This window comes from Microcaecilia unicolor, chromosome 1 (assembly GCF_901765095.1).
Source record: "Microcaecilia unicolor chromosome 1, aMicUni1.1, whole genome shotgun sequence".
Taxonomy (NCBI): domain Eukaryota; kingdom Metazoa; phylum Chordata; class Amphibia; order Gymnophiona; family Siphonopidae; genus Microcaecilia; species Microcaecilia unicolor.
The window spans coordinates 137,751,821-137,779,808 of NC_044031.1; the positions used below are offsets into that span (position 1 = coordinate 137,751,821).

Sequence of the window (27,988 nt, forward strand, 5' to 3'; positions counted from 1 at the left end):
GCGGCAAAATGAAAATTGCCGCGCATCCATGTTGGGTCTGAGACCTTACCACCAGCCATTGACTTAGTAGTAAAGGCTCACCCAGTAACTGGACGGTAATAACATACGTGCCCCAAATACCACTTGCCGCGCACCCGAAAATATAAAGTATTTTCAGACATGCATATCGGACGCATGTCAAAAATGAAATTACCGTAAGAGCTACGTGGTAGTCGGGCGGTAACTCCATTTTGGTGCATGTTGGGCGCATGTAGATGCTTACATTGCTTAGTAAAAGGGTCCCATAAACTCTTATCAACAGAAATTATAATTACAGTATATAGAATAAAATTTGATGGCTGATAAAGAAAATATGTTGACTGTATATGCCAGATAGAGTTTTATCTACTGAGCTAATGCAAACATAGGGACCTTCATTTTCAGTGTTTATGGTAGTTTATTTTTCATAATAACATAAGAGTAGCCATACTGGGTCAGACCAATGGACAAGCCAGGTCACAAGTACCTGGCAGAAACTCAAATCCTGGCAACAATCCATGCTACCAATCCCAGGGCAAGCAGTTGCTGACCCATGTCTGTCTCAATAGCAGACTATGGACTTTTCCTCCTGGAACTTATCCAAAACTTTCCTAAACCCAGATACATTAACCAAAACTATTCACTGAATGAAAAAACATTTATTCCTATATGTTTTACAAATATTTCCATATATCTTCCTTGAGCGTCCCCTAGTCTTTGTACTTTTGGAATGAGTAAAAAATGTATTTACTTCTACTTGTTCTACACCACTCAGTATTTTGTAGACCTCAATCATATCCCTCCTCAGCAGTCTCTTTTCCAAGCTGAAGAACCCTAACCTCTTTAGCCTTTCCTCATATGAGGCGAGTTCCATCCCCTTTATCATTTTGGTCACTCTTCTTGGAACGTTTTCTAATTCCGCTATATATTTGAGATACGGTGACCAAAACTGAATGCAGTACTCAAGGTGAGGTCGCACCACAGTGTGATACAAAGGCATTATAGTATTTTCTGTCTTATTCACCATCCCTTTCCTAATAATTCCTAGCATCCTGTTTGTACCACACAAAAGACAGAAGACAACTGATGGGAATAAATGACTTAATTTCTCTGGGTAAATACTGGAATTTATTTTGGCACATTTGATATTCTTGCTGGCTCTCGGATCCCAGATACTTGGAAGCACATACTTACTCATAATCTCACTGTTCTGGCCAGTCACTTTGAGAACAGCATGAAATTATGAGCACTATGTAACTCCAGAAGCAGTGTGGAGAAGATTTGTCTGCAGTTTCTGCCCCAGCTGGAAATACTATGCTTCCTCCAAGAAATCTCTGCAGGCTCTGGGCTGTCTACCACGACCACAAAATTAAGGAGAATTTTACCTTTAAAAACAATGCTAGACTTAGAATGAAAATCAGTTTAAACTGAAAATGACAGTCCCTACTGAGTGCTCTCACTTGCTTTTATAATGTTAAGGAACTCTGTCCTACGTCTTTTTGAATTTCATGTCTTTTTACTCCTACCAGGCTATTACACACATCGACCACCCTGTGTGTGAAGAAAAGGTTCCTTATATTACTCCAGGGTCTATGAGTTGCCAGTCTCATTACATTATCCCTTTCCCTAGATCCTCTTTTCCAAAGAAAAATGTTTTCTGAACATTTAAGCCTATGAAGTGTTGTCTCTCTGGTTATGACAGAGAAATCCAACCCATTACATTTTGTGGTTTGATTCCATTCCAGTTTAACTGAAGCTACTCAGGACTGGTTCTACTTCAAGCTAATAAAGGTTCGGACACATATAAAACAAACACATCTGGTTCACAAGACACAATATAATGAGCACATGCAAAGTGGGGTATAGTTAATTGGTCTAAACCTGTTACAAGTAGAATTACCTATTATTTCTTGCAGTAATGTACTACTATTTTTTTTAAATAACAAAAACTTTCTCTGACTATTTTGAATGATGAATATTTAGTGGCTAAAACCAACATGTAACTTTGTAATGAAGGTGGTGCAGGTGGAGAGTTATCAGCTTATTCTCTTTTGAGGATGGACCCCCCTCAAGAAATGAACTTGGTGCAGTTAGTTAATATTATGCTACTTGATTATTTTACTCATTACATGCATTGAAAAATTATCCTGTACAAATGAACAACTTCCTTTATTATTTCTACTGCATTGCAATAAAACCTTTAAATAATCATATTTTGTTCAAACATGAGAACTCTTGTGGTAACTTCAGAAATCCACCCACAAGCAATAAATAGGAAGAATAGGCTGTCCTTGAGAAAGAGAAAAAAAAAAAAAAGACAGCATACTATGCTGAAGATCCTGCTTGTTAAGGCAATGGTCTCTTGTAGTATCTTCAAAGCAGAAAAGACTCTCATTATGCTGTTTTACTTGTCAAATCAGACCTTGCACTGCTTTGTTGCACTATTTGCATTTTGCAAGGATGCCTCCTATCAGTAGATATGGAAACGTCACCAAATTTATTCCGATATAAGGTCTTTCATAACCTGCTGTCATGATAGGCTTTCCTTTTTACAATTTCTTCAGTAGATCTCAAGTCAATGGGAGATATATGTTCTGCTACTCCTCTCCCCACTTCCTTGCATTTATATCTGTACTTTTACAGCCTACAGGATTGATTTCTTCAACTGGGTGACCAAACTGTTGGATGTGGGAGGGGAACTAGATGTGCTATACTTAGATTTCAGCAAAGTCTTTGACACAGTTCCGCACAGGTAACTGATAAATAAATTGAGTGTCCTCGATATGGGACCTAGAGTAACTGACTAGGTTAAAAATTGGTTGAATGAAAAGCAACAGAGGGTAGTGGTAAATGGAGCTTGCTCTGAAGAAAGGGATTTTATCAGTGGAGTACGCAAGGATCAGTCCTCAGGACGGCTCTTTTTAACATCTTTGTCAGCAATATTGTGGAAGGGCTGTCTGGTAAGGTTTGTCTCTTCGCCGATACCAAACTCTGCAACAGGATGGACACCCCGGAGGGTGTGAATGACATGAGGAAGGACCCAGCGAAGCTAGAGGAATGGACCGATATTTGGCAACTAAGATTTAATACTGCAGGGTCATGCACTTGGGTCACAAGAATCTGAGGGAACAGTACAATATAGGGGGTGGAGTGCTTCTGTGTACGAAGGAAGAGAGGGACTTGGGGGTGACTGTGTCCAATAACCTTAAAGCTTCCATACAGGTAGAAAAAGCGACGGTCAAAGCCAGAAGGATGCTTGGGTGCATAAAAAGAGGGATGACCAGAAGGAAAAAAGAGGTGATAGTGCCATTGTATAAGTCTCTGGTGAGGTCCCATTTAGAGTATTGTGTGCAGTTCTAGAGACCGCACCTACGAAAAGATATAAACAGGATGGAGTTGGTCCAGAGTGCAGCTACAAAACTGGTAAGCGGTCTTGAACACAAAACATATAGGGACAGGCTTATGAACCTCAACATGTATACGCTGGAAGAGAGGAAGGAGAGAGGAGATATGATAGAGACGTTTAAATATCTCAAGGGCATTTATGTACAGGAAGTGAGCCTTTTTCAACTGAAGTAAAACTCTGGAACAAGGCAGCATACAATGAAGTTAACAGGGAATAGGCTTAGGAGGAATCTAAGAAAGTATTATTTCACGGAAAGTGTGGTGGAAGTGTGAAATGACAACCCGGTGGAGGTCATGGAGTCTAGGACTGTGTCAGAATTTAAGAAAGCATGGGATAAGCACGTGGGATCCTTTGGAAAAGGAAGAGTTAGAGGTTACAGAGGATGGGCAGACTGGATGAGCTATTTGGCCTTTATCTACTGTCATGTTTCTATTATCTAGCAACTCTTACTAATCCATATTCTCCTACCTGTCTTCTTCGCTCCATAAACGATCATCAGCTGGTTCTTCCCAGTCCCAAATCTGCTCAGCTTGAATTTACCAGACACCATGCATTCTAAATCATGTCCCTTTTCTTTTGGAACTCTCTCCCCTTGAACATATGTGCCAAATTAGCTTTCAAAAATTTCAAGTCCACCAGGAAAGCCTGGCTTTTTCATCAAGCTTTTAGCTCTACATAAGATCCTATATAGGATCATTACAGCTGAATCCATTGCTATTCCATTCCCTTTATCCCCACCTACCTTTCTTGACTCTATCCCCCCCTATTTTTCATTATAATGACCTCTGATTCTGACTTTTAGGATTCTTATTGTAGTTCCTCTCCCACTCTGAAATTAGATTTTAGTTTGTAAACCGCTTAGACCTGCAAGTTAGCTTAGGTGGTATAACAAGTTTTAACAAACTACTTTTCATCCATGTCCAAATCGTTACCATCCATCAGAATCATCTATAAAAACTTTATTCATCTTTGCACTTTTAGAGAAAGGTAAAAGGCCTGATTAGGTGCATATACTAATCCTTTATATTGTGTTATTAAAGCTAAGTAGTGCACGACCAGTATGGATGAATCAGGTCCATTCTCTCTCATCTCCATACACTGCTGTATTTATAATGTGAACACGTATGTCAATGAGTTATAAATTACTACTAATAATATTTTTGAGCTAAATCCATAACTCTCACAAAGGCACTTATTTTCAAAACATAATGCCAAAATGGATGTTCATGTGCTTGAAATGTCCAAATCCCGATTTTGGAAAGGCAAGATTTGGAATTCCGACACTGCCTTACATCCAAATAGCAAGGGGGAAGTATTGTGAGCATTCTTTAGGCAGAACTATGGAGGACCCAAAATCAGGATGTCCAACAGTGATAACCAAAGGGAATAAAATGTCCATATCTATAAAGGACATCCTTACACCTGTTTCAATCATGTCTAGGGTACGAAAAGGTGCTCAGATTGAGCAGCTGGCCACTGGAGGTAGCTGTCCCCCTAACTCTTTCCTGAAAGTGAAACTGGAAAGGAAAACCAGGCTCTGTGACAGCTTCAGGTATTATGGGCATTCTGAACAGAGCAACATGCAGATCTGAGGAATAGCCTAGTGGTTAGTGCAGTGGACTGTAACACAAGGGACACAGACTGAAATCCCACTTTTTATTTATTTTTAATTGTGTGCCTTCTAGGAACAGAAAAATCTACTGTACCTAAATATATAACCCATATACAAGCCTGAAGGCTACTGAAGTGGTGTATATTCAGGTACAGTGTGTATGTGGGAGGGGATCTGTTCCTGGAGGGCTTACAATTACAAAAAGAAAGAATTAAAGTGGGACTTGAACCTGGGTCCCTTAGTTTACAGTCCACTGCACTAAACACTAGGCTACCCCTCTCTGCTCTGCATGGAAGTCTGTGTGGCCATTTTCTAAGAATGCTGCCATACAGACATCCATGTCCCTTGTTTCCCTCTATTCATAATTTGGACATTCCAATTTGTAAGATGGCTGCTCATGCTGGATGTCTCTAGCACATGGACGTCCATCTCATGTATTTTCAAAAATATATAGTAACATAGTAAATGATGGCACATAAAGACCTGTACGGTCCATCCAGTCTGCCCAATAAGATAAACTCATTACACATAGTATGTGATACTTCATATGTATACCTGGTCTTGATTTATCCTTGCCATTTTCAGAGATAAACCGTAGAAGTCTACCTAGCACTGTCCTTGTTCTAAAATTTCTGAAGTTAACTTTGAAGCCCCTGAAGAGCTCCACGCCATACTATTCAAATCAATTCAGCTACAATCAGGGCACTGACCTTATAAGCTTGACCAGTGTTGGCCTTGTTCTCTAACTTCTGAAGCTGAATCTGTCTAACCACGATCAAAGCACAGACCGAAGAAGTCTGCCCAGTACTGGCTTTGCTTCCCAATTACCGGTTTTGCTTCCTGATTTCTGCTAAGCGTCTTCAGATCCATTCCTTCTAAACTGGATTTATGTTTATCCCACATTTTTTTTTAATTCAGTTACTATTTTCATCTCCACCACCTCACGCAGGAGGGCATTCCAGGTAACTACCACCCTCTCTATGAAAAAATACTTCCTGACATTATTCCTGAGTTGTAATAGAAGTGAATTTTAAAGACTGTTTTTCAACTCTGCCTTAACCGACATTGTACTTGGTGTCTGTATTTTTGATTAGAAGTAATTCTGTTTAAAAATGATTAACTTTCAATGTGTGAAAATCAGTCGGAATGTAGACGATAAGACACAGCTCTAATTAATTTGGTCTGTGAAGGGAGACTGGTCACCTGGGCTAAGAAACGTGACCACATTCCCACAGTATGGCTTGTTTACCAAAACGGAGAAATTCTCAAGCATTCTGTAATTTTCCTTAGCTCTGAACATGAGTAGTCTCATGATCCAGTCTCTGTCGAGTCCCAGATGCATCTACCGAGGTGCCAACATACTTTCAGAGGGACTACTTGCGCAAATTCCTACGCTTTTGTTTCTCCTACATACAATGAACCAGAAAAGAATCTGAGAAAAATCAAGCCTTAAGAACGGTGTGGCAGATCCTGGACAGTAAACCCTGCCCTGGATCTTTGAACATAAGAATAGCCATACTGGGTCAGACCAATGGTCCATGTAGCTCAGTATCATGCTTCCAACAGTAGCCAATCCAGATCGCAAGTACCTGGCAGAAACCCAATTATTAGCAACATTCCATGCTACCAATCCTGGGGCAAGCAGTGGCTTCCCCCATGTCTGTCTCAACAGCAGACTATGGCCTTTTCCTCCAGGAACTTGTGCAAACCTTTTTTAAATCCAGATACGCTAATCACCATTATCACATCCTCTGACAGAGTTCCAGAACTTAACTATTCTTCGAGTGAAAAGAATATTTCCTCCTATTTGTTTTAAAAGTATTTCAATGTAATTTCATTGAGTGTACTTTTTGAAAAAGTGAAAAATCAATTCACTTAGACTACCCGTTCTACACCACTCAGGATTTTATAGACCTCAATCATATCCCTCCTTAGTCATCTCTTTTCTAAGTTGACGAAAGCCTCTTTAGCCTTTCCTCATATGGAAGGAGTTCCATCCCCTTTATCATTTTGGGTGCTCTTTGAACCTTTTCTAATTCTGCTGTATCTTTTTTGAGATACAGTGACCAGAATTGAACGCAATACATAAGGTGAGGTCACACCATGGAGCAATAAAGAGGTATAATGATATTCTTGGTCTTATTTTGCATCCTGACCCTTTCCTAATAATTCCTAGCATCCTGTTTGCTTTTTTTGGCTGCTGCCACACTGGGTAGAAGATTTCAGCATATTGTCTACAATGACATCTAGATCTTTTTCTTGAGTGCTGACCTAAAGTGGGCCATGGCATCAGGTAATTATGATTCGGTTTATTCTTCCCAATGTTCATCACTTTGCATTTGTCCACATTAAATTTCATCTGCCATTTGGATGCCTAGTCTTCCAATTTTCTAAGGTCTTCCTGCGACTGTTCACAAGGCACATGTAGTTTGACAACTTTGAATAGTTTTGTGTGATCTGCAGATTTAATCACCTCACTTGCCATTCCATTTCCCAGGTCATATATAAATATATGTTTCATAGCACCAGTCTCAATACAGATCCCCGCAGCACTCCATTATTCACCCTCATCCATTTCGAAAAATGGTCATTTAGCCCTACCATCTGTTTTCTGTTCATGCCATTCTCAGTAGTAGCAGCTCAAAGTGAGTTACATTCAGATACAGTAAGCATTTTCTCTTCAGTTTCACTGGAGACAATCAAGTATTTTTTTTTATGGGGGAGAGGAGAAAGGGAACGATTTAGAGAGCTCTGAGCTGCGGGCTAATTTCTTTACGCTATGGGGCTCATTGTCAAAGAATATAAACATCTCAAAATAGCAAAATAAACATGCATCAACCCAAAATGGCCAAATTGTGATTTCAGAATGGTGGAATTTGGACATTCTACCTGCAGTTCATTCTAATAGTAAGGAGTTATGTTGTGTGTGTGTGTTTTGGGAAAGACTAAGGAGGGCCCAAAATTAGGCCATCCAACAGAGATAATCAGATGGGAAGAAACACGCAAGTCTAAAAAGAAGGCTATTTTTATTTAGCCTGTTTCAGTCACATCTAGAGTATAAAAGGGTGCTCCGATTGAGCAGCTGACCACTGGAGGGGATTAAGGCATGAACCCCAGTTGTTGCTGTGCCGCTCCCCCTCGCCTGAAAGTGAAACCAGAAAGGAATAGCAGACTATGACAGCATCAGATATTAGGGGCATTCTGAACAAAGCAGAAAGTGGGTCTGAGGAGTAGCCTAGTGTTCAGTGTAGTAGACTCGAGTTCAATTCCCAGTTTAGCTCAGCTCTATCTTTTTTTGTCCTTTTAAATTGTGAGCCCTCCAGAAACAGGTCATATGCTTGCTGTACCCTAAATATTTATGACACCTGCAAGCCTGAAGGCTATTGAGGTGGTTTATAGTCAGGTAGAGTAGGTATTTCCCTGCTCCTGGAGAGCTCAGCATTTAAAATAAGAGAGTTGAAGGGGGATGTGAACCTGGGTGCCCTGATTTACAGTCCACTACACTGACCACTAGGCTGCCCCTCAGCTTTGCAAGGAAGTCTGTGCAACCATTTCATTAAAAAATGCTGCCAGGCATCCTTCTCCCTGGATTTTTTGGTGTTCGTAATTAGGACATTTCAGTTTGTAAAGTGGCTGTTCATTTTGGACATTCTCAGGTATTTTTGAACAGGAAACCCTGATTTATTTCCTGTTTGAAAATGTCTATGAGATGGCCCGGGTTTTTTTGGACATTAAGAGCAGGACTTCCTTTCAAAAATGCCCCTCCACAGGTCCTAGATCCAAAGAAACTTGTACAGGCCCTTAAACTATATTCTAACTCTGCAAACCTAAGCATTGAAGATAAATCTTTTGAGTTGACTAGGTCGTAGTGGATTTTGTAATGAAGATTTACCTTTTACCTATCTTCATAGACAAAATTTCAAGATACTCTTTACAGTACTCAACCACCAACAACTTGGTATAATAGAGGCCAACAGTATAAGCAGATCTGTATAATGACCAGACAAGCCTATAGTAGACAGTTTAATCCAGCTCTTCCCAAATGTTTTTCTAAAGTAACCCCATTTTAGCATTAAAAAAAAGTCATGGAACCCCAACCCCTACCTCCATTCTGGCAGTAGGCTGCCTTTCTGCCATACCTCAGCAATATAACCCTGGGTTTCAAACATTCCTCTATCATGGCTGTTGGTAAGTGGAAGAGAAGCACGAACCACTCTACAGATGCCCCTTATATACTTCCTCTAAGACAAAGGACAGTAGTTCTCACATTGCCTACTGCTCATGTTTGATCTATTCTTACTGTACACCACCTTGAGTGAATTCCTTCAACAGGCAGTAAATAAATCCTAATAATAATAATAATAATAATTCTGACAACACTTAATAAAACCATGGATAACATGCTTTGTAAATGCACCCCAATGAATCAAGTGAAGAAAATCTGCATCATAACTGTTTTGTATGAAGTCCATCAATTTCTTTACCATAACTACAATCAGATTAAAAATCAAGATGGTACCACTAATTCCAGAGCAAAATCCTCCTCAGAACAATTCCACTAAATGCGTATGGTGCTGTGAAAACTGTTATTGTGAACATAAATTAGTAACCTAGATTGTGTATCTTGCATGCTGTTAACTTAGAATGGCTATTACAGATGGAAAATAACTACATAGCAACAGGTACTTTTCTAAATGACCTTTAGTTTCTTATTTGTACACTGAAAAAGCACACATGGGTTATGCAACTTCCAACTGACCAATTCATCCCCTAAACTGGGAAGCATGCCAGAAGCAAAAGCATTTTTGTATGTGTTTCAGGTGAACAAAGTTCTACGCCTTACAGCCTCCCAGATATTCTATTATCTGTTCTGATGAAGGATCAAAATTGCTATCCAAGAGAGTCATTTTACATTTCATGCCCATCTGTGAAATCTATTTTCTAAATTAGCCAAACATGTACCATTAAAACAGACCCCAAAAAAAGGGAAGGGAAATGGAAATTGATATACCACCTTTGAGGTTTTTGCAACTACATTCAAAGCGGTTTACATATTTTCAGGTACTTATTTTGTGCCAGGGGCAATGGAGGGTTAAGTGACTTGCCCAGTCACAAGGAGCTGCAGTGGGAATCAAACTCAGTTCCCCAGGATCAAAGTCAACAGCACTAACCACTAGGCTACTCCTCCACTAGCAACATTCCATGTAGAGGCCTGCCCTTGCAGATCAGCAACGCGGCTGCGCAGGCTTCTGTTTCTGTGAGTCTGACGTCCTGCGCGTACGTGCAGGACGTCAGACTCACAGAAACAGAAGCCTGCGCGGCCGCGTTGCTGATCTGCAAGGAGAGGCCTCTACATGGAATGTTGCTAGTGGAATAGCAACATTCCATGTAGAATCTCAAATAGGGAAAGGGAAATGGGACTTGATATACCGCCTTTCTGAGGTTTTTGCAACTACATTCAAAGTGGTTTACATATATTCAGGTACTTATTTTGTACCAGGGGCAATGGAGAATTAAGTGACTTGCCAGAGTCACAAGGAGCTGCAGTGGGAATCAAACTCAGTTCCCCAGGATCAAAGTCCACTGCACTAACCACTAGGCTAAAAGAAGCAAGGTTTTACAAACTAGAGTACAAGAAATACAGGAGTAAAACCACACAAGAACCACTAGAAAAGCCAATAACTTGATTTCTAATAGTTCTTAAACAAAATGTATATTAAAAATACAATAAAAAGTAATCAGCACAAATTATATTTTATAACATTCAACAATTTGCTGAGAGGCTACAACAGGGAATGTGTTCAACCAGTCAAAAAAGGTGCACTATGTTATAACTGTGTATAAAAGTATAATGCAAGTTCTTTTTTAAAGAATGAAAAAAAAAATCAATTTCACCAAAAGAACCCTTTCAACCATTTGGTCCAGGAATGCTACCCCATTCCTTTGCATTTACTTACTAGAACTACCCCACTTTAAAGACCATGCACCAACCATTCAAATCTAGTTTGGGATTACAATATGAATTGTGGGACCTTTCATAAAAAGAATCCAATGTGGGGGCATGTCAAGATGGCGATGCTCAATCAGAGTTGTTCGCTGGCGTTACTACTATTATATTTCCTACCCTCATGCCTCATACTAAAAGGAAGGGGACGGTGAAAGGCCAACTGCCGCTGGCCAGAACTTCATCCCAGACCCAGCAGACGATTGATTGTTAGGCAACAAGTGTCCCACATACCAGAGTGGCTGACCCTAAGCCGAGAGCCGAAGGAGGAGCAACGGCTCTCTTGGGGATAGAGACATCATTATCACCTCCGGATCTTAATCCTCCTCCGTGCCCTGCGTTCTTTGGGAGAGGAGCAGAAGGCCCAGCCACATCAGAAGTCAATAGCGGTGGGACCTTGTTCGGCAGTGCACCAGCCCAAACCGCAGGTGAAACGATCTTGGAGTTGCTCCCACGGAGATTAGTCTGGAGTCTATTTGGAGAGCTATTCAGGTCTTAACAATGGTTGTTTCTAAATCAACCCAGGAAATCGCTGTTCTCGTGAGTAAAGTTGAAACTTTAACTTCTTCATTAGAAAAGGTTAAGCTGGATTCAACAAATCAAATATCACAGATTCAACAAGAGGTTAGACTTAAATTCTATTACTGAAGTAGTAATAAAGGATAAAGCTTTGACACATTACTACTACTACTATTTAGCATTTCTATAGCGCTACAAGGCATACGCAGCGCTGCACAAACATACCAGAAGAAAGACAGTCCCTGCTCAAAGAGCTTACAATCTAATAGACAAAAAAATAAATAAAGTAAGCAAATCAAATCAATTAATGTGAACGGGAAGGAAGAGAGGAGGGTAGGTGGAGGCGAGTGGTTACGAGTCAAAATCAATGTTAAAGAGGTGGGCTTTCAGTCTAGATTTAAAGGTGGCCAAGGATGGGGCAAGACTTAGGGGCTCAGGAAGTTTATTCCAGGCGTAGGGTGCAGCGAGACAGAAGGCGCGAAGTCTGGAGTTGGCAGTAGTGGAGAAGGGAACAGATAAGAAGGATAAGATAAGGACAGATAAGAACAAATTGAGAATTACAACAGGCGATTGAATTTAAGATTATTGAATTTTCCTATGGTTACTGGTATAAGTTCAACGGATTTCTTCAAGAAATACTTGCTGGAAGTTTTACAATACCTTTCTGCAGCTATTCCACCATTTAATAAGACTTATTACTTGCCAATATCTCCACAGATAGGAGAAGGGATTAAAGGATTATGGAGTTTGTCTTTGAATCAAGAACCAGCACAGGAAATTCAAGATATATCAGCATTTCTGGAAGAATCATTGTCTGAAGTTACTCAACGAAGAACCCTAATAGTTTTGTTCGTATTTGAACAAGATTTGAATTCGGTAATGAAGTTGTACTTTAAGAATTCTTCAAAAATATTTTGTGGACAGAGAATTTGGATTTTTCCAGATGTTACAAAGACGACACAGGACAGAAGGAAACAGTTTCTTGCTCTTAGAGAAGAGACAAGGGCAATGGAAGCAACATTTCTATTGGCATATCCATGCAAATGCTTAATAAGATTTTTAGGGAATAAATATGCTTTCTTTGAGCCAGAACAACTACGAACCTTTTTAGATATGAAAACGTTATCTAATAGACCGAAGGAATGAGAGATAGGACAACTGATTAAGTATAGAATTTGTAGGCATTAAGGCCAGGCCATTTTCATATTATTATTATTTTCTTTGGTATTTTGGATCTTACTGATTTTGAATGAATATATATCTTTGTATTCCCTTTTTGCAAGTGAATCTTGTAAATGATAAAAGTGATAAATAAAATTAAAAAAAGAAAGAATCCAACGTGCTTTATGTTGCATGGACTGTTTGAATGCTTTAAAAGAGGACAGGACAGAGATATGTACTGAGTAGTACTGCATCTGGGTTTGTCTGACCAACGTTTCAGCCATCTTGATATCACTTTCTTCAGGGTGATACCGTACAGTAGGTCTTTGAGCTGTTTTTCGTGTAGTGATTCTTGATCCAGATTGGTTGATGTCTGTCCAACCACTAAATTGTGAAGGTGGGAAAGGCTGTTTCTCTGTCCAATACATTTCTCTGTCCAATACATTTTATACTGTTGAAGGCAGGAAAAGTCATTGATCTTCACTGCTGATTTTTTGGGCACTAAATTTATCTTGAATGGAGGCTTGCCAAGCTTAGTTTATGTTGAGATCTTCATTTTATTTGAGGTTGTAGGGGTGTCATCTTATTTCTACCGCTTCTTTTATCTTTCTGAGTAACCCACTATTTCTTTTTCAAGGATCCTTGTGTCAATGAATGCGATAGTATGACCAGTCTTCATTGCCTAGATGGCTACAGCTGATTTGTTTGTGTTGATGGTGTCTCATATGTTCTATATCCTAGTGGTTTCCCAGTAACTATACGGGCTCATTTTTCAAAAAGAGTAAAAGATCTCAAAAATGCCATAAAGTGGCATTTGGACATTTTTCACCAAAAATCACAATTTTCAAAACTCATTTTAAAGACAGTTTTCTATGTAGTGTGTCCTGATCACAAGGGGGTGTGTTGGGGGGTGGGATTTAGACATTCCCAAAACTTTTTCTGCCATAATGGAAGAAAGCAAAATTAGACGTTTTGGTCTAATGAAAGTCACCAAAAAGGTGCCCTAAATTACTATGGCCACTGGACTGGAGAGATTAAGGCATGATTCCCCCCCACCCCTTTACTCCCCAGTGGTCACTGAGCCCCTCCTACCCCCTCAAAGATATGAAACAGTACATACCAGGCTCTATGGCAGCTTCAGATGTTATGACTAGTCTTGTTAGAGCAGCAAGCAGGTCCCTGGAGTAGCCTAGTGGTCAGTGCAGCGCACTGTAGAGAAGGGGACCCAGGCCCATATCCCACTCCAACTGTTAAATTTGTGGTGGAAAGTGTGAGCCACCAAAAACCTACTGTACCCAACTTGTACACCACTACACTAGCCCTTATGTCTGCAGGTGTCATCTATATTTGGGTACAGTAGGTTTTTGGAGGGCTCACCATACAATATAAGGGGGTAATGGTGAGATGTGTACCTGGGACCTTTTATTTGCAGTCCACTGCAGTGACCCTTAAGGTGCCCCACTGCTCTGCTGGGATATCCCTGCGACCAGTCTACTAAGAATGCTGGCCCCCCAGATGTCCCAATGGCTTGTTTTTATGCATTTTCCCTTGTACTTTTTTTCCCCAAATAATAGTCCAAAGAGATAGATGCACTGAGCACAAGAACACCTAGCAAATGGCCATTTCTGTTAAAAAAAAAATGTTTTTCTGGTTTGAAAATGGCCATGTTCACTACTGGATTTCTGGACGTTTTCTGAAAAAATCTCCAATATCAGATTTAGACATCATATGAAAATGTTTCTCATAATCTGTCTGACCTTCAGGTTCATCTCATGTGGGCACCTTACACTCTAGCACTGATATATGAAACAGGCAATAGCCCATTTTAAAGTCTAATACAGTGTAATATGCATGAGATTTGCATACCAAGGAGGCAGTGCATACAAATCTCTCTCATGCATATTCATTGTGAATTTCCCAAAAATCTGATGGGACTAGGTGTATCTCAAGGATTGAGTTGAGAAGCATTGGTCTAATACATGGAGAATTCTCTTGCAAGGCTTCAGACATTCGGTATATCTTCATTCAGGTAAAAGGGTGTCACCACTTTTTAAGCAAAAATCTGGGAAGTGTATGAAGAACCACCTTGTGATAATGGAATTGCGTGCAATGCTTTAAATTCACTTACTTTGCTCGCTGACACTATTTCTACTAGAATGTGTATTAATAAAGCTTGAAACTTTCTAAGTGAGGAGTTCCAGAGGAGATCTCATAAAGGAAGCGAGCACCAATTGAGGTTCCATGGCATAGGTTTTCTTATGGAGAGTTTACATGAAGCAGACCTTTTATTTAATGAACCACCGTATATGATAGTGGTACTGGAAGATCATCCACTGGATTGTGCTATGCTGACAGCACACTGAGGTGTAGTCCAACGGAAGAGGTTTAAAAGCAAAGACAATATAAAAAACAGGCGTGTCCAACCTCAGTCCTCGAAGGCAACAGTCCAGGCAGGTTTTAAGGATATCCTCAATGAATATGCATGAGATCTACTGCATGTACTGCTTCCACTGTATGAAAATAGATCTCATAGATATTCATTGTGGAAATCCTGAAAACCCAACCTGGTGAGGGTTGAGGTTGGACACCCCCACTATAAATGGTATGCTACAGTACAGTTATAGTAGGGCATGTGACAGTGTCATGGCTGTTAGTAAAACCACTGATCTATTATTAAATGACATTCTACACCCCCAAATCACTTGTGGGGGAAAAAATCTAGAAGTTCCTGTAATATCTCTGATATCTAATGGGGGCAGGAGCAACTTCCAGACACTCTTGCCCCAGCAGCTCCATTTTAAAAAATGAGATCCAAAGATGTCCAGATTTTTCAAGACAAAGGATTAGGCCTGATAGGCATTTATTTTTTTCACATCCACTATTTCTATGAATAATTAAGTTTGCAAAGTTTAACCCAAAGATATGTCATTCATTCTGTATAATAATGAACTGCTTTGCATATAGTTTTAAGGTCTCTGGGATACTGACCTATCTATTGTACCTGAATTGTTACCGGCCTTGAGAATGAGTTTAGGAAGGCAAGTAATTAAATCCAAAATCCAAATCTGTACCATAAAGGCTGGAACCAAAATACAATCTTATACAATCTTTAATGTGTTTCAAGTGGTTAGGCTTCCTCATGGGAAACCTATAACCTAGGGTAACTTTTCCAGGATAATAATGCTGTTGCTTCTAGACATATTTGATGACAATAAACTTGGAAGTTTCAATTAAAAAAGGTAACAAAGGGCTCCTTTTACAAAGCCGTGTAAAAACTGGCCTGCAGTAGTGTGGGCATGTCTTTTTGGCATGCGCAGGGCCACTTTTTACCGCAGCTGGGGAAAAGACCAATTTTTAATGGGCCGGGAAATGGGTGTGTGCAAAAATTAAAACTAGCATGCTTCTATTTACAGCCTGAGCCCTTACCACCAGCCACTGACCTAGCGGTAAGGGCTCAAGTAACATAGTAACCATGCCGCACATGCCAACGTGGCCGCGCTGCTGATTACTGCCGGAAACGCCACCCATGGTATAAAATAGAAAAACATTTCTACTACGGGATTTGGCAGGCGACAAACTCATAATTACCGCTGGGTGCACACACTACCCCGGCAGTAGTACCGATTTGGCGCACGCTACCCACGGTTTTTGTAAAAAGGCCCCAAAGTTAAACCAGTTTGAGAAAATAAATTATTCAATGTTATAAACTGATGTTTCAAAGGAAATTTCACTTCAAAAGGGGCTACATTACAGAACTTGCATGCTTCACTGAAATTTATAAAAAAAATATTTACATGCCAGGATGTCAACCAAACAAATGCTCAGAACAGCAGGCCTGTTTATCCCTCAAAATTTAAATTTGGGGTTAAAATTATTTAGTTATAAAGCACAGTTCCTACAGAACTCAGCCCACCTAGACATATTTAAAAATAGTTTATACTCACTGGTGTAAATAAGGCTATTCTTTAGCAGAATTACAATATACAAAACACACAAGCTCTGCCACACCACTTTACTCAATGCACAAAATAAAACTTGCAAAGGATTTTTAATTTTGATAGCAATGATTTGTGGTATACAATACTAGAAAATTATCAAAACTTACTTCTCATTAAAGTTCCTAATTCTAAAAACTACCTGTCCTGCACAACTGAGAACGTGAGCGTCAGATGGAGCAAGCTAGAAGAGCAAGACTACAAGGAGCAGACCTTCTCTGAATTAAACTGTAGCACATAAATTGGTATTTATATCACTGTACCTATTATAAAACTCACTAGAAGAAAAAAAAGCCAGCTAATGGATCAGCAAGCTGAAAGACATAAATTACAACCTTGTGCACATCTTATCACCTCATCTGATATAATATCTTAACAAGTTAGGTTAAGCCATATGGTCTTCATCTCCAAGCATATTTCTACTACTATCTGCACGGCCCACTACCATGCTCCAGCAAAAATGAACTCTTTAAAAACTTAAGTCACTCACAGCTGGAAAGTCCTAGTGCAACTCTCTCCTGCTAAGTTCACTTCCCTATTACACACTGATCACATATCAGGAAATAAAATTGCCCTCGGGGAGAAAATGCTTTAAGTATCCAGCAAGGACGAGCCCCAAGAACAATATTTTAGCATTTCATAAACACAAAGCACGGTTCATCCCAAAGGTAAAACACACCACTGGGTCCTCGGCTGAGAAAGGGTGAGAGGGGAAAGGTCACAGACTGAGGTACAAGGGAAAGTCTCCGATGCTCTTCCCTGCCGCTCTGCTGCACCTACTATTCTTACCTTACTAGCCATACTTTGCAGCCACTGTTACCAGATTGGGGTATTTCACGCTCAATTGGGCTAGTTTGTTCGCTCCTTGTGCAGGCTAAGCTAGTTTTGGGCTACACAGCTCAGCCTGCTGACATTATCGAAATGTGCTGCGCCTGCGCTTCAGAACAGCACGTGGAGAAATTGTTCAGCCAGCCTCACAGCAGCAGTTCTTTGCTTAGTGCAACACAGTAAACTTGCAGGCTGCCCTTCCCCCCCCCCAAGGTCCTGACAGTCCTGCTTTGTGCCTGATTAACAGAATAGCTCCCGTCCACTTTCTCTCCCCCACCCCGGGGTCCTGGCAGCTGTGTAATAATAAAAGTTAATGAGACGAGTCCTGTTGCCTGTGCCTACCTGGTGGTGAGATACACTGAGAAAGCTCTTAGCAGCACCAGCACTTAAATTATCTGCCTTCACAGCAGAGTAGCTGACAAAGTGCAGAGTAATTAGCAGCAAAAGTGAAGGTTATTGTGCCCCTTTGCTTAAGCTCACCTTTCTCCATGTCTGCTTCACTCAGGCATCACACATGATGGGTTCTGCAGCCCTCGCTGATTACTTGCCTGTTGCCTTGCCTAACTGAGATAAACTCTGCTGTGAAGACAAAGAAAAGCCCTGCCCAACAGAAAGAAAAAAAGGAAAATCTGGGGGTTTTGTTTTTTCAATGATTAAAGCCTGTTGTGGGTAAACATAGTGAGGGGGGGGAAGAGGGCTGGACAGACTATTACTGTTGGTCATGAAGAAGGGGGGGATGTTGAGTGAGCACCACATGAAGGGAAAAAGAGTTGAGATGGTGATTGCTGCTACTCTGTCCTGGTGAAACTGTGGAGAGGGGGTCAGACAGAAAAGAGAATGGAGACAAGAAAGAGAGGAGCTTGGGGGTATGAGGAAAGCTCCCTTATAAGGAAGAATGACCCCCTAGAGGTAGAACTGTGAGACTACTGCTAGGCAACAATAGCCAACATTTTGCAGCAGGTACCAGACAGGGTGCAACCAGAGGGGGACTGCTCCACCTGAATCACTAGCCCACCATGGATGGCATACCCAGGTAGGTTCCAGGGCTTCAGTGGGATGGAGGGATGGCTGGATAGGGACTGGGTAATGGGTTTTTATTAGAGGGAATCTGTTTGTTTGGGAGGTCTTGCTAGATGAATGGAGAATGGGATGGGGGGGAATATTTCTCAGCAGAGGGAGTGGGGGGAATTTGGTCGGAAGGGGTGCATCTTTATTTTGAAGGGGATCAAGCAAGGGCTGGAATGTTGGGGGGGTCTGGTGGTCCTGATCATTGGTGTGTGTAATGGATAGGGGAGGCCGAATGGAGGAATGACATGATGCAGCGGCAGAATCGGACAGCCGATAGCTCTGTTGCACCTATCACCTCCTGAGCAGTTGAGCCCCTGGGTGAGGGCAGCCGGCAGGACTTGGTGGAGGTCTGGGCTAGAGAATGACACGGGGACGGGAACCGCAGTAACCGCGGGGATGGGGACAGAGCTCACGGGGACGGGGTGGGGACAGGGGACAAACTTTGTCCCCGTGTCATTTTCTACTTTGAAGCCTGTTAATGAACTGGACTGTTATTTATGTTTAAGTGATGCCTACAAAGATATTTTGATTTTTTGGAAAAACAAGCAAACATACTGGCCACAACTAGCAAAATTTGCATGGGAGATTCTGTACATCCTGCTACCAGCACATCTTTAAGAAGACAACTTCTATTCCAGGAAGGACTGTGGAAGACAGGAGAGCTAGATTGAATCCTGAGATTGTTGATGATTTCTTATTTATCCACAGATTTAAAAAAACATAACAGTGCTTTATAGGGCATATTTTTCCCCTCTAGGGTATATAGAATGGGTTGTATTTTATACCCCTGGACATTTTAACAGTGTGAATTAGGATTCCTTGGTGTAGTAGAAATCACCTATTGTTGGGGTTGGAAGGGTAGAGGGTGGTGGTGGGAAGGAGGGTTATTATAGCTGCTCATTGTTATTATTGTTCTCTATTTGTAATTTATACACCACAGTTGCACAGCATATTGTTCCTTTTTATATTTTAATAAAAAGATTTAAATATAAAATCATAAGTGTTCGAGGCTTCTGCAGATGAGGACAGAGCCCACGGGGACAGGGCAGGGACGGAGACAAACTTTGTCCCCGTGTCATTCTCTAGTCTGGGCGAGGGAGGAAAGGCGAGAAGGGCACTGGGAGAAGGTCATAGGTCTTAGCAGCAAAGAAACAGGACCACACAGTGGAGTAAGAGGAAGATACGATTCAGTGTCAGACATCCCAGTTAAACGGGCAACTATCAGGTAGCAGAGTCAGGTTCAGGCAGGCGGCTACAGATAGCTGAGTCAGGTTCAGGCTTAGGCAGGCGACTAGCAGATAATGTGTACAGCACTGTATACATCTAGTAGCACTATAGAAATGATTAGTAGTAGTTATGCCATGGATTTGTTGGTATTTATCATTGGAATTAAAGTAGGCCAACAACCAGTAGTACCATTAAACCAGCCACCAATCTCCCAGCATGTCACCTTTTTATTTTTATTTTTTTTTGTTACATTTGTACCCCGCGCTTTCCCACTCATGGCAGGCTCAATGCGGCTTACATGGGGCAATGGATGGTTAAGTGACTTGCCCAGAGTCACAAGGAGCTGCCTGTGCCTGAAGTGGGAATCGAACTCAGTTCCTCAGTTCCCCAAGACCAAAGTCCACCACCCTAACCACTAGGCCACTCCTCCACCCATACTCTATATTCTCCTCAGTTTTCTTTTTCTCTTCAACATCTTCAGCTGTGGTTTGGGACTTGAATGTTAGTGTGGCCTAGTGTAACAGCAGAAGACAACTATAACAGCAATCGTTCAAGGCTAATACAGTTACCTCACATTAGAGCTGTGCTGTGCAAGCATAACCCCAACATTATTAGGAAAGGGATAGTAAATAAGATCAATAATATTATAATGCCTCTGTATCGCTCCATGGTATTGCGTTCAATTCTAGTTATTGTATCTCAAAGAAGATATAGTGGAATTAGAAAAGGTCCAAAGAAGAGCGACCAAAATGATAATAGGAATGGAACTCCTCTCATATGAGGAAAGGCTAAAGATGTTAGGCTCTTCAGCTTGGAAAAGAGATGGCTGGGGGGGGGGGGCTGGATATGATTGAGGTCTACAAAATCCTTATTGGTATAGAATGGGTAAAAGTGAATCGATGTCTCAATTTCTCATGCTTTCAAACATTACAAAGACCAGGGGATACTCAATGAAATTACATGGACATGCCTTTAAAATAAATAGGATGAAATATTTTTTCACGCAAAAAATAGTTAAACTGTGGAACTCGTTGCCATAGGATGTGGTAGCAATGGTTAGTGTATCCTGAGTTTAAAAAAGGTTTGGACAAGTTCTTGGAGAAAAACTCAATAGTCTATTGAGATAGATATGTGGGAAGCCTCTGCTTACCCTGGGATTGGTAGCATGGAATGTTGCTACTACTGTATTTGGGCTTCTGCCAGGTACTTGTGGCCTGGATTGGCCAATGTTGGAAGCAGGATACTAGGCTAGACAGACCATTGGCTTGACCAAGTATGGCTGTTCTTATGTAACATTTTGCTCCCAGTGCTGTAAGCAAATAGTATACAAATTACTACTGCTTTATGAAGTGTGCACTGTTGCATGCTTCTGCAGTAAGATGCAGCTGTTTGCTCTACTGGGGAGTAAAATATCTCCCTTCCTGTCAGTGTGATCTTGCATACTGATAGGAGGGGATATATTTAAAAAAAAAAAAAAGAAAGCCAGCCCTCTCATCCCATTCCACAGAAGTTCCCTGGTGACTCATTGGGCCCCTGATCCAACACTCCGGACCTCCCCCAACTCCAACCCAATCAAAAATCCTCGGTGGCCCTGGTCTCTCTCCACTTCCCATCTGAAAATGTCCTTAGTAGCCCAGTGGCCTGTCCCCTGGTCACCAACCCTCCCAACATTATCCAAAAGATTTCCTTGGTGGTCAGTGGGTCCCCCACTCTGATTCTGCCTAATTTGGCAGATTAACCCAATGCAGTGCATCCCAAGATGTACCAGATCAGGCACAGACATTTTTCAAGATGATACAGAAGCAGGAGTGAGGGGGCAATGCTTCTTCCTCTTAACTTTTAAAGAATTATCTTAGGGCTCCAGGGTGGGGGGGATTTGGGGCCCACTTGGGCCTCAGGGTATTTTTGATGGTTAGGGGTGGGGCCTACTGGTCTCCAGGGAAATCTTTGGGGTGGAGGATGAGAGGGTGGGGGGACCAGATGGTGGGCCTCTGGGTCACCAGGGATGTTTTTGGGTTGAGGTGGGGAGTCTGGGAGCCCACTTAGGCCACCAGGGACAGTTTTTGGTGTCGACAGGTATCGGGGGGAGAGTGAATCAGAGGGCCTGGGCCACTAATGATATTTGGGTTATTTAAGGTGAAGTGTTGCACATCACCTCAGATGATCCCTTTCCTCTCATGCTGCATCAATGCCAGGCCTGAGTTAATGTAAAGATGCAATATTAAAGGAAGAGTAAAAAACTGTGCTGAATTCTAGAACAGTTTTTTTACATTGGGAACAATTACTAATTCACCCCATTTGCATGCATTTTGCAAGGTCCGCTGTGCTATCCTTTAGGGATAATTTTCTCAGGTTTCGTATTATTTCACGTGTCTGGTAGTGGAGAGAATATGTTGCTATTGCTCAGATGAACTGAGAATCAGATTTTTTTTTTTTGTATGGCAACTTCCACGGAGAAATGTCCTACTAGTCTGCACCTGTTGTTGGGGGGAGGCTGAGTTTTTGTGGATAGAGAGCACATTTACATTTAACTCCAATACAAAAGTCAAACCCCCCTGTTTACAAAGCCGTGTGGCAATGCCGACACAGCCCATTCAAAGTGAATGGGCTGTGTCAGCATTAGCGCACCAGCAGCCACTAGCGTGGCTTTATAAACAGGAGGGAATGTTTTTTCAAGCATGGAAGCCCTGCTGCCAGCTTAGCTATGTGTGCTTCTGGAGAGATATTTATCTGTATGTATTTCTAGTGTGGTTTGCTGTCGTATAAATATTGCAGTTCTTAGGCCTATTGAATGAGCCAGTATATCAAGTTGTAACATAGTAATATAGTAAATGACGGCAGATAAAGACCTGAATGGTCCATCCAGACTGCCCAACAGTCACCCTCATTATCAATTCATGATTAAATCAACAATGAATGTGATATTATATACTTTATCTCAAGTCTTTCTTTGGCATTTCTGGGACATATACCATAGAAGTTTTACCAAACTCTATCATTATGTTCCACCTACTGGAGTTGCCATCAGAACCCACTCCAGCCTATCCGAATCCGTCTTGTCATTTGCGGGTCCCAAACCTAAAAGTCTGCCCAGCACTGTCTTCAGTTCAGTTACTGAAGTTGCCATTGAAACCCTTGCCCACTTATCCTAAACCGGATTGCCATATACAGACACAGACCTGCAAAGTCTGCCTGGCACCGGCCTTAGTTCTTTCCAGCCGGAGTAGCTGTCCAAGTGTCACACACATCCACCCTCTGCAGCCATTTAAGGTTCTTATACATTTATGTTTGTTTTCTACCATCTATTTCTAAATAGAGTTCCTCTGTGTTCATCCACACCTTTTTGAATTCAGTCACTGTTTTTGTCTCTACCACCTCCCTTGGGAGAGTGTTCCAGGCATCAACCACCCCCTCCATGAAAAAGAATTTCCTGACATTACTCCTAAGCCTACCATCCCACAACCTCAGCTCATGTCCTCTAATGTTATCTTTTCTCCTTGTAATAAACTATGAACTATAAGAACTACTATACTATGTAAAACCAAAGGTCCTTGAGGGTCATGAATACAGCGTATCACGTACATGACTGTCTCAGGGAAAAGGTGACTAAGGGCACCTTTTACAAAGATACACTATCATTTTTATCCGTGCTAACCGTGTAAATGCCTATAGGAATATTATGGGCATCTACATGGTTAGCACACGCTAAAAACGCTAGCACACCTGCCCCAGCTACCTAATAAAATCCGCTCCTCCACGTTTCATAGCAGACCTCACATTTCACCTAAACTACATGCTACAACATGGTCACTTCCCTAAGGAAAACAGTAACATCCTACTTACCCCAATTCCAAAAGATACAAAGAAAAAAATGAATGAAATCACCAACTACCGCCCAGTAGCATCTATCCCACTGGTAGTCAAACTGATGGAAAGCATAGTAACCAAACAGCTCACCGACTACATAAATAAATTCTTAATATTACACAAATCACAATCAGGATTTCACTCCAACCACAGCACCAAAACAGTACTAATTACTCTCCTAACCAAATTTAAACAAGAAATTGCAACCGGCAAAAGCATACTTCTCTTACAATTCGACATGTCTAGTGCGTTCAACATGGTTAACCACAACATACTACTATACATCCTAGAATACTTCGGAATCGGTGGAAATGTACTTAGTTAGATTAAGGGTTTTCTAACTACTAGAACATATCAAGTGAAATCAAATTCAAACATATCACCACCATGGAAACCGGACTGTGGAGTACCCAAAGGATCACCACTATCACCGATCCTTTTCAACCTAATGATGACCCCGCTAGCTCAGTCCTTATCCACCCAAGGCCTTAACCCGTACATTTATGCGGACGATGTCATGATATACTACTACTACTACTACTTAACATTTCTAAAGCGCTACTAGGGTTACGCAGCGCTGTACAGTTTAACATGGAAGGACGGTCCCTGCTCGAAGAGCTTACAATCTAAAAAGACAAATGTACAGTTAATCATATAGGTCAGACAGATTGGGGCAACCTATATGTTCAAAGGTTAGGTTCCGAATGCAGCATTGAAGAGGTGAGCTTTAAGCAAGGATTTGAAGATGGGTAGGGAGGGGGCTTGGCGTAGGGATTCAGGAAGACTGTTCCAGGCATAGGGTGAAGCAAGGGAAAATGAGCGGAACCTGGAGTTGGCAATGGTGGAGAAGGGTACTGAGAGGAGGGATTTGTCATGTGAGCGGAGGTTACGGGCAGGAACGTAGGGGGAGATGAGGGTAGAGAGGTAGGGTGGGGCAGCAGAGTGAGTGCATTTGTAAGTAAGGAGGAGAAGCTTGAATTGGATGCGGTATCTGATCGGAAGCCAGTGAAGCGACTTGAGGAGAGGGGTGATATGAGTATATCGGTTCTGGCGGAATATGAGACGTGCGGCAGAGTTCTGAATGGATTGAAGGGGGGATAGATGGCTGAGTGGGAGGCCAGTGAGCAGCAAGTTGCAGTAGTCGAGACGAGAGGTGATGAGAGCATGGACGAGAGTTCGGGTGGTGTGCTCAGAGAGGAAAGGGCGAATTTTGTTGATGTTGAAAAGGAAGAAGCGACAGGATTTGGCAGTCTGCTGGATATGCGCAGAGAAGGAGAGGGAGGAGTAGAAGATGACCCTGAGGTTGCGGGCAGATGAGACGGGGAGGATGAGGGTGCCATCAACTGAGATAGAGAGTGGGGGAAGAGGAGAAGTGGGCTTAGGTGGAAAGACGAGGAGCTTGGTCTTGGACATGTTCAGCTTCAGGTGGCGGTTTGACATCCAGGCAGCAATGTCGGATAGGCAGGCCGATACCTTGGCCTGGGTCTCTGCGGTGATGTCTGGTGTGGAGAGATAGAGCTGGGTGTCATCAGCGTAAAGATGATACTGGAAGCCATGAGATGAGATCAGTGAGCCTAGGGAAGAGGTGTAGATAGAGAAGAGAAGGGGTCCAAGAACAGATCCCTGGGGAACTCCAACAGATAGTGGGATGGGAGTGGAGGAAGATCCCTGAGAGTGCACTCTGAATGTGCGGTGGGAGAGATAGGAGGAGAACCAGGAGAGCACAGAGCCCTGGAACCCAAAAGAGGCCAGTGTGGCGAGAAGTAAATCATGATTGACAGTGTCCCTTACAAACATGATGTAACAGAAATCAACAATGAAATCAAACTCAGCTTGAGCATCATGAACTCATGGGCGAATGCATTTCAACTAAAACTCAACGCAGAAAAAACATACTGTCTCATCCTCTCATCCCAATATAATAGGAATAAACCCACCAACATAAGCACCCCAGACTACACCCTTCCTGTTTCAGACAGCCTGAAAATTCTCGGAGTCACAATAGCCCGAAACCTCTTGCTAGAAAGCCAAGCGAAATCTGTCACAAGGAAAATGTTCCACTCAATGTGGAAACTCAAATGTATAAAACCTTTCTTCCCAAGGGAAATATTTTGCAACTTGGTACAATCAATGGTACTGAGCCACCTAGACTACTGTAATGGAATCTATGCGGGATGCAAAGAAATAATCATAAAGAAACTCCAAACTGCTCAAAACACCACAGCCAGGCTTATATTTGGTAAAACGAGATTCGAAAGCGCCAAACCCCTACGAGGAAAAACTGCATTGGCTCCCAATCAACGTATTGTGTTCAAAATCTGTACTCTGGTTCATAAAATCATCTACAGCGAAGCCCCAGGATACGTGTTAAACTTCATAGACCTACCAACTAGAAACACAACAAGATCAACACGCTCATACCTAAACCTTCACCACCCAAGTTGCAAAGGACTCAAATACAAATCAACCTATGCATCCAGCTTCTCCTATATAAGCACGCAACTTTGGAATGCACTACCAAATGCCGCGAAAACAACGTATGACCTACCAAACTTCCAGAAATCACTAAAGACTATCTTGTTCAAAAAGGCATACCCTAACGATCCAACTTAAATGCCTGAATCCTGCAACACAATGATACTAATACTTGAACTGGGCATAACTTAACACTTCCTCCTTTCTATTCCCTTATGTGTCTGTCACACATGCACCTTATTATACCATAATATCACTCTATATTTGTCATACCGGAAAGGCGATCGCCTCACGGTACTATGTAAGCCACATTGAGCCTTCAAATAGGGGGGAAAATGTGGGATACAAATGCAACAAAAAAAATAAACGACCCCCTAAAGTAGCAGATCTAAAATGTTGAGAATGGCCAAGTTTTCATGTCATGAGGCCATAAGCAGTCTGAAAAAGTTATGTTTGAACTTCTATAACTTTTTTCACATAAAAGGATGGCGTTTGAACTGTTGTATTACGAATTGTTTGCGCTAACAGAATTAATTAAAACCTCTTTTTTTATATCTGGTGACTTTAGTCACCTTTTCCCAGAGATGATCACCTATGTGAGCATCATCCGTCTGATCTGTCCCAACTGAAAAAAAAAAAGTTGAGAACTACTGTCCTAGAGCCTCAGCATGATTTAAAACTCAAAAACATTTCAGATCTTTCCAAAGGTATGCCCCACATGCACTGCTAAAAACCTCACTCATTGTGGTGGTAATTCTCTCTCTCTTTGATAGGCCCCCCAGGTGTCTCTGCTTTAATAATGTTACTTGCTGCCTTCCATCGTCTTTTTTTCAGTTTAAATTATCCAATTCTCTGCCTTCTCCCCAGCAGCCATAGAAGTGCTTAAGCACATTGTAAAGAAACGGTGTGTTTTAAGCCTGTACAATGTATTGGATATTTTCCTGCCTAAATTAATTAGTACATAAGTATTGCCACACTGGGACAGACCAAAGGTCCATCAAGCCTAGCATCCTGTTTCCAACAGTGGCCAATCCGGGTCACAAGTACCTGGCAAAATCCCGAAAACGTTCAATACATTTTATGCTACTTATCCCAGAAATAACCAGTGGATTTTCCCCCAAGTCAATTAAATAATGGTCTATGGACTTTTTCCTTTAGGAAGCCGTCCAGACGTTTTTTAAACCCCGCTAAGCACCTTTACCACATTCTCTGGCAACAAATTCCAGAGTTTAATTACACATTGAGTGACGAAAAATTTTCTCTGATTTGTATTACATTTATTACTTTGTAGCTTCATTGCATGCCCCCTAGTCCTAGTATTTTTGGAAAGAGTAAACAAACGATTCACGTCTACCCATTCCACTCCACTTGTTATGTTATAGACCTTTATCATATCTCCCCTCAGCCGTCTTTTCTCTAAGCTGAAGAGCCCTTGACGCTTTAGCCTTTCCTCATAGGGAAGTCATCCCATCCCCTTCATCATTTTCGTTGCCCTTCTCTGTACCTTTTCTAATTCCACTATATCTTTTTTGAGATGCGGCAACCAAAACTGAACACAATATTTGAGGTGTGGTCGCACCATGGACCAATACAAAGGCATTATAACATCCTCACATTTGTTTTCCCTTCCTTTCCTAATAATACCTAACATTCTATTTGCTTTCTTATCCGCCGCAGAACACTGAGCAGAGGATTTCAACGTATCATCAACAACGACGCCGAGATTCCTTTCTTGGTCGGTGACTCCTAATGTGGAACCTTGCATTACGTAGCTATAGTTAGGGTTCCTCTTTCCCACATGCTTCACT

General features: G+C 41.6%; 1 protein-coding gene across 3 annotated transcripts in view; it reads right to left on the reverse strand.

Moving 5' to 3' along the window:
• SLC25A13 (solute carrier family 25 member 13) overlaps nt 1-18,321 on the reverse strand; it is a 424,259-nt gene extending 405,938 nt beyond the window's left edge. The window contains exon 1 of one of the 3 annotated variants that reach the window (XM_030200826.1): nt 18,024-18,321. Coding sequence is in view for 1 of the 3 variants with exons in the window: in XM_030200808.1 (XP_030056668.1) it covers nt 17,505-17,516 (12 nt within the window). In the remaining 2 variants the exon portion in view is untranslated. Of the gene's footprint in view, nt 1-17,205; nt 17,339-17,504; nt 17,704-18,023 lie in introns of those variants that run through there. The other 2 variants (XM_030200808.1, XM_030200817.1) reach the window with 2 other exon arrangements.
• Between the last annotated feature and the right edge of the window lie 9,667 nt (nt 18,322-27,988).